The following is a 12212-nucleotide window of genomic DNA, read 5'->3' on the forward strand; positions in this document are numbered from 1 at the left end:
ATGTTATATGTTGATTTGTAAACTTTTTGTGAAGACATAAATATAAATATTATTATTATTAATAATAATAATACTGATTATAATGATTATAATAATAATAATGATTTGAACTGCAAGGAAGGACATAGGCCTTACCCTTTTTTTATAATAATAATAATATCCTGGGACTTTATTCACACACGGCCATCTGATCCCAAATTAAGCAGAGCTTGTGCCATGGAAACCAGACAACTGATATACTACATATACTACTTTTCTTTTGTAAATACATACTTATATAGATAATCACACCCAGACTCAGGACAAACGGACATTTTCATGCACACAAATGTCTGCCCTGGGTGGGAATCGAACCCACAACCTTCGGCGTGAAAGGCAGGTACCTACCAACCACGCCAAACGGCTCGTCCTTTTCTTCCTAAAAACCGGGCGAAGCAGCGGGATCTTAATATACCGTTTTCGGTTAAATGATTCAAGACCATCCCGGTTCTTACATCAACATTAACCTAATATTAACATTTCTTCAATATGACATAGGTGTTTATTTTAATTGTCATATCTATGAGAGATATCATTGTTTTAATGCACAATATGACAACTACATACATAAACATGAGCGAAATAATAATCAATAAATTACTATAATTAATTATTTTTTTTAAATTATTTTTTTAATAATAATTATTTAATATAAAATCCGTTAAAACTATATAAATATCCGTTAAAATTACTAAAAATATTATGATCTTGTTATCTCTAAAACATTCAAATTAGCATAGTTCCGTAGATAAGCAGATGCATGACCATCGTCGTAACGCGAAGTTTAAACAAAGCCGTTAGTAAAATTGTATGAAACGATAAACTCTAGATAACACTATAAATTTATCTTATCAGATAGCTAGCGATCGCCAGATCGTAACATTATACTCACAGGCTCTTCCTCTTCGGGAGGCTTTATTTTTTCATCTTTATCTCCACCTATTTGGAATGTGACGCCTGAGCTTGCTGTAATTAATTAATATAAATATAAACATTTTTATTTATAATCATAAAAAACAATTAACAAATACCATAAATCAAACCTGTATTGTTTAGAGTTATATAAGTAAAATTGACGGTTGACGTAAATTGAGATAAACTAGGTCTGACGTTGAATTACAGATTGGTATTGAAATTAATAAAAAGCAATATTATTTTTTCATATCCACGTACTCGAAGTTCGATTACATTGCCATTCAATGCTTCGCAATGTTAAAATTAATGCAGAATGCGTATAACAAAAGACTTAATATAAATAAAAATTAAATACATAATACATGCTTACATTAATTTATTAGATAATTTAAAAAAAAAAAGGTAAAAATTGTTTTATTTGTTACATTACAACAATGTCACTAAAATTTATACTCGTCTTAAATAGAATACACGTGTAGATTTCCTCACGATGTTTTTTCTCACCACCGAACACGGGAAAGTTAAGAACATGAAAATTAAGCGATAATTGGGATTGATCCCGCAAGACGTTTTCTAGCCACTCCGATCGGCCATACCGACTATTCAAATATTACGCAAAAGACTAATAAATTGTTGTACTTAATTAATTAAGCGTCTTCATCGAGGACAAGTTAATTTAAAAACTGTAGCTAACTCGTAAGTAATAACGATTTCGTTTCTTCTTTCGTACATTTAATTTGATTCAATGCTGCGAAATCGATAAAACTGTTACCAGAAAACTTGCTGGAAATGTGCCAGTGCGGCAGTTTATTCGTGATATGGCTTTTCGTCTCACGGCTGGAGTCGCAACTTAGGTAATCATTTTATAAAGCATCGCTCCGAACAAAGGGATCGTGCCAATACAGCTTATACTTATAGCTAAGAGCTATACTATATAATGTACTCGTCTACGAGTGTAACGAGACAAAGGGTTCTGGAATACTCCACATAAAGCTTCCATTTCTAAAGCACGTCATTCTCAAATTAAATTATATCGAGTGCTAATTTTTCTACGTTTTTCTAAATCAAGTCATTGTTCCGCATATACGAAGGCTAGCATTAAGTAAAATTTTGAGTATCAAAACTAATTAACTATACGTTCAGCGTTTTCTAATAACATTTTGACCAAAATGCAATATGAAACGTAGATATAATAATATTTACATGTTTGTGCTCTACCAATAGCATACTTCAACCATAAGAAGTCGCTCAAAATCGTTCTGAATACAAGGATACTGTCCCTTGCAACTGCAATAAAATCTCTCGCACTAAGACCATTAAGTATATCGGAGTAACGATAGACGAGGGTCTCAATTGGAATGATCACATTCAATCTGTAATTTCACGTATAAGGAAAATAATGTATGTATTTTGATATCTCAGGGCATCTGTTTGTTTCCAGACTTTAAAAACTGTTAATTACGCACTTGTGCAGTCTAATATCACTTACTGCATCAAAGCTTGGGGAGGTGCTGCGAAGATCAATATACTTCGATTAGAGAGAAGGCAAACTTTTCTTAAAAATTATAATCTCTAAGCCTATCCGTTTCCCTACAGTTAAGTTTAAAGAATTTATTTCTCATAAGGAATTATAGAAATTCACTTACATGAGAAAGTTACAAACTAATATAAAAATCTAAGCGTACAGTGTTACAAAAATTCATAAGAAAGAAGGTAGATGCAGAAATTTTTTCTTCTCGATCGACGATCGACGAGCTTGTTAAACATATCGTCCGCCGTGTCACCTCAGGAATACAAAAGTATGGATGCGGCGTATTTAATGAAATCTGTTCATCATTTTATTTTATTATTATTATTATTATTATTTTAATATATATTTTCCTTTTTTTCCATTTTCTTTTTTTTTGTTTTTAGAATTTTTTAGAATTATAGTTTTATCATTTATTTATATTTATTGTACTATGTTGTTTGTTATATAAAATCTTAGAAGTCTTTTGAAACTTGCCATAGATGTGGGCTCTTTAATGTCCCTCGGTAATCCGTTGTACAGCTTAGCTCCCTCGAAAGTAAATTTTTTTCCGTAATTAGTTCTAGGGATGCGCAAGGTAATATGATCTGCGTTACGCAATTGAATACTTTGTATAGCTGATTTTGTTTTAAAATTTAAATTTGTGTGGATTTCTTTATTCAATATTTTTCGTACTAATATGCACGTTTGTTGAATTATCAGTGCGTCAACTGTATATACTTCAAACAATTCTTCGGAAGCATAAAAATATTTCTTATAATTCTAAGTTTGCATCTAACAAACACAAATCTGATATATATATAGGTGTATATATTATATTTTGTTAAATTAAAATATATTTTATTTTATGTTTGCATTGAACAAAAAATAAATAAATGTGCTGTCGAATTGGAAGCGTTAGCAGCTACGGCGCAATATAATACTATTGTAGACACTCTCGTATATATTGTTTATGATAACTATAAATTGTTTAAAAAAAATAAGAGGAGTAAAGACAAATAACAAACTTAATTGTCGCGATATTATTGGTTGAGATCTTAAATAAACAATTATATTTATTATTGATTCGCGAAAAGTTTAGTTTTGTCCGCGAAATGGTTATCAGAACTTCGGAAGTAGATATAAAAGATAAGTGTAAGAATTGCATTATAAATAGGGATCACCGACAACTGTGTTGTAATGCACAAAATATCAGAGATATTAGCAAAATCGCATGGAATATGGTAATCTATGGTTTGTTTATGTGCGCTCCTTCTTCCATTGGAATTTGAATTTGTTTTTATTTTCAAAATAAAAACGGAATCTTTTTAATGATTTCTAAAATAATGTGTAGTATTAAATTGATGATAAACTTACGTTGACTGTCGTCCTGATATAGCGATGCTTGGTGCCATAGTTGTAGGATCTTGCCTCCGGTAAGGAGCCGCGTGCCTTCTAGGTTCCATGAAAGAGCAGTGATCGGACCATCCGCCACCAGTTTGCCTGTTTGCACCCACCGATATTCTAGGCCCTTTTAAAAATAATAACATATATATTCGTAGCGATAATTCATTTCGTAGCATAATAATAACCTGTTAACTGTAAATGAAGTTTTAGCTGAACTAACTTAAGAACAATATTAACCAGTTAGATTACTTATGACGGCAATGCCTTTCAGACAAACTTAAAAAATAATTTAAATATGCATCATATCATTTAAAATAATTACCCAGCTTTAAAATCACTTAAATCTGCTTTTGACATATCTTCTAGTGAGTTAATCCTTTTAAATATATCGTAATGAGTTCCATAGCTAGCGATAAAAATGTTTTTGTTGATACTTAAGATTAAGAATAAAAATACATTACTTATTAGGTGTGGTTAATGTTATAGTTAATCGAACCCGTAATTCGCGTGATAAAATAAACTGCGTCGAGTCTTTATATTTAAAATGTAAAAACCATTTATTGATTTTCGGTTAGTAAGTGGAAAACAATCAGTGATTATATTAATAAATAAGACATATTACACTGAACTAGATTATATAGACGATTCAAGAGCTTCGTGTTAGTATTCATTAATTTCATACAGGATACATCCATTTAATTGTTTATGATTACTACGTATAAGTATATTATGTTTAATAAAGAGTAATATTATTTTTCCCTTTTTGGATATCTTACGGACTTTCCTTCATATAATCTATGTATATTCCGAGCAGACGTTACATTAAGAAGCTTGTAAAATGATTACTCGAAAGAGCCAATGTAAATTAAGTACATTTCGTTTTTTATTTTAAAAAAACGTCTTTTAGAAGAGATTTGTATCTGGCTCAATTTAATAATGCATATAAAATTTATATATACTTAATAGATAAGTAAAAGAAATATGTCTTAACTTTTCATTTTAAAGTATATATTGCGTACACAGTCGAACACATTCAATTCATTGTGGATACTAAACATAGTCTGGAAGAAATCTTTGGGCGATAGCCTTCATTCTCAATGGGTGTTTCTATTTTTACAATTATCTCTGTATGTAAACTGTTTAAAATACATTAATTGACTAAGCGAATGTAATTTGGACTTTTTAACGTCCACTAGGAAATATTTGATTTGTTTATATTTGAAGATTACTATCATAACTGCGTATCTAGATTCTTATTTTTAGATAAGATATGACACGTATTTTATGTTTACAATTGTAATAGTTTAACAAGACGCGAATTATTTTTTATTTTTTTTATTTAATATTGTGTAATTTTTGGCCGAACACCCATACATATTTACATAATTTATTATCACAGTAAATGTCCTTTAACGTTTATTAATTTTCATATATCCGTAACATTGTGATGTAACTTCGAGGTGAGTAGTATTACAATGCATTATTATGAAGAGCAATTTAATATACAATTGCACATCATGTGACTTACGAGAGCGTTGAACGAATTGAATACTAGCAAACAGTTTCATCTATATTTATTGCCTACACGTACAAGGTCTCTTTAAGAATATACTTTTATTTATATTGTTATGAATATAATAGCCATGCGACTCTAATGAGTTGCTAAGAATGAGACGCATGTAGGCAATTAAAGGGCAATCGGATTAATTGCAATTCACGAGTATCTTGTAACAAAATTATATATGTATATACATACAACGGCTATTTAGTTAATTACTGATTTTGATCTTTCTATCGTCATTGTATGAAACAATGAAACATGTCACTGTGAGCATAACTTTTATCATTAGCCTAATTTTACCAACGCATAAATGCTGAAAGAGTAGTCACGTGTTCTTCTAAGCGTGTAATTGAATAGAAAATATATATTTGATTATTTAGTGTAAAGGTAAACGTTTGAGCGCGTTTTTGGCATTTCGAATTTACTTAATAAAACTTCGACTGTTTTATATCATTTTAAAAACGTTTATCGGGTGTTGTGTTCCGTATGAAAGTCGCGCAATTACATATTTTAGCGATACATGGTTGTTTTCCATAATTATAAAAATAGTTATTCTGCAAAATATCATATTCTCCAAAATTCCGATGGGCCAATAATTGTCTATAAGCATATACTTTACACATCCTTAAAAATATTTAATTATGATTTGAACACGAAATTATTACAGCAATTATTGTTTTGCTTCACTTCCTTGCTAGTTCATAACCAAATGAAATTACACATGAATAATTTACTTTTAATATCTGACTTGAAATTATACTCATGGATATGACATTAATAATGATGTCAAATAAAATATGTAATAAGGGCATATTAATAAGGGAATAAAGGCTTTACATAACCCTCAGTAAAGGACTGAGAGTTACATAAGATATAAAAATATCATGTTAATACAACTAAAAACATTTCTCTTTTTAAAAACTTACTTGCATTCTAAAATATACCCACATATAATATATAAAAAACTAAAATATTTAAAGGATATTATTATTTTTATTATATAATAATAGATAAAAAGAAAGACAAGAAATAGTTGAGACTCAAATACTTTATTAATATACAAAATACTTCAAATGTTTACTTACATGAGTAGTGGCAGCCGTATGTATTAGAGGTGTTGGTTCAAAAATACACACTTCTGCACCATATGCTGCGGCAATTTTTCCGGTATCAGTGCTGCAGTCAAGAGAGCTAATACGAACATAGCCATGGATGGCACCAGGTATTATTTGAACACGTTCAAAGTTTGAAGCAAGTATCACTATATTACATCCTGCTGCATATGCCTAAAAAAATATAATCAAGTTTCAAATCAAAAATAGGGTAATCATTTAATAAATAAATTAATCAAAAAGAGGGTATTTGCAATTAAATATTTAAAACTATATAAAAGTTGTTGCATAAATGATTTTATATTTTAGTAGACACAAAAATTCTTTATATAATAGCCATGTTATATTATATTTGTTTACTTTAGTACATTCTAATTAAATGAAAAAACTATAACTAACAATATCATCAATTTAAATATAAATTACCTGCTAATGAAAATGTATTTGTTTTTATATTATCATTTATGCTTAACATGATGGGCAAAACAATATACATCGCTACATAAACACAATTTCAAGGTAAACAATGTATTTTAGAATAATAATATAAAACTGAAGTCATGAAAATGATTGTTCCCAGAAAATTAATTTACACATTGATCATAATATAGATTCAATTAAATTGTCAATTTAAAAAAAAAATAAAGTATGTGTCTGTTTCACACCTAAGACAATAAAAATAATATTCTTATCATACCCGTCTAAATTAGATTTTCCTGTTAGAATCATTACTCTTAAATGACCACCACAAGGATCTAATATATTTGGTCACGAGACTCGCAACATAATCAAGAGTTAATGCCTAATATACTTACAGTAAAAGGTATCCCTTCGACTGAACCAACAGCAAAACATTGATCTCCTGAATTACAGGCACCACTAAGTACTTGATGACAGTTCATAATGAGTTATTTTAACTAATATTTCCTTGTTATATTTGTACCAAGTTACCGCACAACACTACCATATTTTTAAGAATGTAATACATAGTTAATATAAGAAGTAAAATTCATCATTTGGAATAAGTTTTTCTGCGAGTTGTACGATCACGAATATTTCTCTATGACACCACACATCGAACGTGAGAGAATGACGTATGTAATACTAGAAAGAGATAACAACAAGAGGTAAACCATTATTTGTGACATTTAAAAAGATTTTTTTATAGTCTACACAATGTAAATTTCACAAATCAAATTATTGTGTTATTTATGTTTATTACGTCTTAATTCTAATGTTATTTTAGAATATTCAAACAATATTAAAAAGTTAGTTATAAAATCAGAATATCACAAACATCTCACGAAAATTAACACATCAAATGAAAAAAGAAAATTTACGTGCTGTAAAGTTACGAGTTTTTATACAAAAGAAAATTGTCCCCCAAATTCCCAAATCCCATATATTCAAATTTAAAAAAAAATCACTCATACGCAAGTTACTATATCATATTTATTTTACTATAAAAGCTAACTGCTGCTTTAACAATAATTGACATAGGTATTATATTATTATTAAAGTAGGCTCTTATTTAATCTCTTCCCAGTGGAACAGTTTTTTTTTTAGTGTAAATTTACTGGTGTTTTTTTTTAAATGTACTGCTAAACGTTATGTGTATTTAATACATAATATTAACACAAATTTGAGTTGAGTAGTTACGAGATGACAAGTTACGTTCATATTTAGTCGGTTGATATTATTATATGTATGTGTACGAGTTCGGAGTTGTTTTTGTGTATTGATGGGGTATTGAGTATCGATTTAATATTTTAAAAAGAAATTTTATTAAAAAAAATTAATAGTGTTAAGTGAACCCAGTAATTAGGTTAAAGAAACCACAACGAATTAAACGAAAAGAAAACAGAAGCGGTTAGAAAGCAGGTAAGATGAAAGTGCTTAACATTCATGTTTTACTAATTTAAATTCTAATTACATTTTATAACTAATATTTATAAAGCCTAATAGATTTGCAAAAGAGTAGGTTATTTATATATTATGAACTTTTGGCGGCAACTCTTAGTCAAATTTCTAATTTCTCTAGCTTTCAAACTAGTTCAGATCAGTCCAGCCTCAGATTTAAGTTTTCTAATACACACTCCAAAATGTATGCTGTTAGCATATATATATATATATATATATATATATGCTAACATTTTGATGTACGAAAATTTTGATAGAACTTAAAATTTGATAGTACAAGCTGTATGAAAACTTACTAATAAGGACTTGGTTTTTAATGTAGGCTTAAGTTTTTAATAAATTAACTAGATATTTATGTGATATAATTAATTTTTAGGGATCTTTATTTTCGGGTAATTATTTAATGATTTATGATTTTAATGTTTACTTTACCATTTTCAATTATTGTTTCTCACAATACCCTATAAAATATTTTCGATGATTAGATCATTTTTCAACAATAGCTTAAGTCAGCTTATCAGTCATTACAATAATCATGAAGCCAGGAATTATAGATTAAATGTTTTAATTGGTTAAAGTTGATGGACAAAATCTTAATCACATTTTTATAATTATCACATTTTTTTCTATGAAACAGATACTTATACTAATAGAAATATGAAGAGATGGTTTTTTTGTCAAAACACTTTTAATAAGAGTTATCTTTTTATCATTTAATATTTCTTGTGTTTGTTTAATTTCTTACAATGTATCAATCAACATCAACACAAAACATTTTATCAGAATGATTCATTTCATTCTAGTATCTCACACTGATATGATAAAATTGGAATCACTGGCCTTAACTTCCCGCCAGTGTTGTTAACGAATGAATTTTTATTTTTGAACAGGCACTTGGTCTCATAATTGAGGCTAATAACTGATGACACATAATTGTACAAGTATTCTTATTAAATTCAGACTATTATGGACCTTATGGTACTAACAGCATTAGATGTTAAAAAATATTTTGAATGAATTTTAGAACATTGCTTATTATGTCATATATATTTTTAGTGAAATCATTGTTAAATATACTTTTGTTATCTAGAGATAAAGTATATAATAAAATGATTCAAAATAGTAAAATGAACTGTGTTGTATAATAATTTATATAAACTTAATATATTTATTTGTGTTTTGTGTATTGACATTTTGTAGAGGTTGATAATAAAACACAATTCATAGGACTTAACTTTGCTCAGAAGTGCCAAGAATTTGCTATTCTATGCTATTTAATTTTATATATTGAATTTGCCTTCAAATCAGAATATAGTATAACATTCACTGAATTTCTTTGCTGTTCTTTACAGCAAATATATATTATTAAGCTAATTAAAAAATTAATCCACTACCCAATTGTCATCATACTTTCATATAATTTGAATGTCATTATGATACATGTCGAAAACAGTTATATAACTGAAACAAAACTTTATATATAGTTACATAATATGATCACAGATTGTGTACTCTTATAGTTGTTATATCATATAATTTGACAAAAAATGCTTTCATCAAGCATCTTATATTCGGTTTTATTAAGTTTTACATTATTTTACTAGTTTCTTAAGTGCCATGTCACTACTGACAGAGGAACAATGTTTTCATTTTATTTAATTAAATTTTATGTATCAGAAAAGTTTTGGAGCATCAAGTGTTTAGATTAAATTGAATATACTGCTGAAATTGACTGTAGGCATCTTGGGGGCCGGCAAGGCAGGGGTGGCTTGTGCAGAACATTCTATCCGACTGTACTGGCCGTCGTCGCGTTTGGACTCTACTACCACTTACCATCAGGTGAAGTGGAGTCATTTGCCTTCCCGGCAAATATAAAAAAAGAGACATAATTACTGTTATTAAAAAAATGTTATAATTTAATTGTACTATATTATATAGCTAATATCTATCAGCTAGAGTACACTAATGTCCTTTGATGTGTGCAGTTTTATTATAATAAAATCACAGCTCCACCGGTTGTGTGAAACTGGTTTAATAATTCTATTGAGATTAAGATTTGATCTACACATACAACTGAGTTCAATAGTAAAAGCTAGTAAAAGCTAGTAAAATCATAAGAATCAATCATACCAGGCTTGATGACAGAAAAATTTAAAGTTAAACTTTATTAGGTGAAAGTTTCTGTATAAGATTCAGACCCATGTCTGGTAGACTTTGAAAAGAATAAACCAAAATAAAATAAGCCTAAAATCGGAATTCAATAGATGTTCTAACTGTATGATGTAATTCTATGACAAACCTAGTTACAGCATAACTCGTGAATTTGATTTTAATATACACTGTTAACTTGCGGCGTGGATATACGTGAAATGGTTTCATTTGAGGTACGTTTCTTTTTTCTCGGTATTCGATATGGGAAAACTTAAAAAAAAATTATATTACCCTACATCCTATAAAGCATTTCTTCAAGTGTCGAACAAAATTGTCATATACATATACAGGATCCTGTAATACTTTAAAAGTTCTTCATTATTTACTTTCAGTTCCTTTTCGCTATTTACTGTCAAGTCACTGTCAGAATCTCATCGTGAGTTATAAAAGATATCCACAATAGCCAGTTCGATTCCATGACCACAACACAGCTATTCGGACAAGAGACTTACAATGATTCGTCGTTTGTTCTTATAATATTGATGAAGTGATAAACACAAATTCTGATAGCTTGATCGTAATATACAATCCCCTTAATCCCGTGGGATTTCGTTTAATTTACATGCGGGATTATTCGCACAAAATTCAGGCGGGATCCCGGTTTTGCATTCTCTTAAGCGGAGGTTGCTGCAAATTGGCGTAATGGAATATAGAATCTGTAGACTGTTTCTCGGATTTTCGTTCAATGGAACAGATTCTGCAATAACACAAAACAATAATTAAATCTAACTTAGAACAGAAGCGCCATACTTTAATGATTCAGAGATTAATAAGCAAACATTCCCATTAAAAAACGCATGCACCCATTGTTTATTTTCAATTTTATATTTAACTGTCGAATTATATGTACCTAACTACAATTATTGTTTTATGAACTGATATTATAAGCCCAGTAGTATATACTTTTTACATAGTTTTTGATTATAAATATACTTTCCCACCTTCTTATTTCTTTTAATAAATAAAAAATAATGTTCTCTATGCGTTCCTAAACCATTTATTCGAATTTGATGGAAAAATTGGTAATTTTTTTTTATAGAATAGGAAGGCGGACGAACATATGGGCCACCTGTTGGTAAGTGATCACCAATGCCCTTAGACATTGGCATTGTAAGAAATTTAATTAACCATCGCTTACATAGCCAATGCGCCACCAACCGTTGTGCCTGTAATTATGCTGGCTCACTCACCCTTCAAACCGGAACACAACAATATCAAGTAATGCTGTTTTGCGGTAGAATATCTGATGAGTGGGTGGTACCTACCCAGACGAGCTTGCACAGAGCCCTACCATCTGAAAAACACATGATTTTTTCTATATAAATATTGACATTTTAAGTAGTGACCCTTATTTCACTCGTTTGAAACTGAGACCTGTAGCTAGTATTTATAATAATTAATACATATTATAAAATAAAATCTCCCTGGAGCATTTGTCTGTCCGCTATAAACTCAAAAAAATACCAATGGATGTTACTAATATGGTTTTTACTAACTGGACGGAGTGAAAGTAGCTGAAATATATGGCGATTGTTGAAAT

General features: G+C 29.3%; 2 protein-coding genes across 10 annotated transcripts in view; one reads left to right on the forward strand and one right to left on the reverse strand.

Moving 5' to 3' along the window:
- The window catches only part of LOC126773189 (dmX-like protein 2), a 36368-nt gene extending 28755 nt beyond the window's left edge, over window positions 1–7613 (reverse strand). For all 3 annotated transcript variants that reach the window (XM_050493913.1, XM_050493912.1, XM_050493910.1), the window contains exons 1-4: window positions 7357–7613; window positions 6515–6715; window positions 3839–3992; window positions 932–1005 (exon numbers count right to left, since the gene is read on the reverse strand). In XM_050493913.1, the coding sequence (XP_050349870.1) occupies window positions 932–1005; window positions 3839–3992; window positions 6515–6715; window positions 7357–7443 (516 nt within the window). In that variant the 5' untranslated portion in view covers window positions 7444–7613. The remainder of the gene's footprint in view (window positions 1–931; window positions 1006–3838; window positions 3993–6514; window positions 6716–7356) is intronic.
- A 609-nt stretch (window positions 7614–8222) lies between these two features.
- Window positions 8223–12212, forward strand: part of LOC126773254 (endophilin-A) — a 34687-nt gene continuing 30697 nt past the window's right edge. For all 7 annotated transcript variants that reach the window (XM_050494063.1, XM_050494068.1, XM_050494069.1 and 4 more), the window contains exon 1: window positions 8223–8422. The gene's annotated coding sequence lies outside the window, so the exon portion shown is untranslated. The remainder of the gene's footprint in view (window positions 8423–12212) is intronic.

The sequence above is a fragment of the Nymphalis io genome, chromosome 14 (genome assembly GCF_905147045.1).
Source record: "Nymphalis io chromosome 14, ilAglIoxx1.1, whole genome shotgun sequence".
NCBI lineage: Eukaryota > Metazoa > Arthropoda > Insecta > Lepidoptera > Nymphalidae > Nymphalis > Nymphalis io.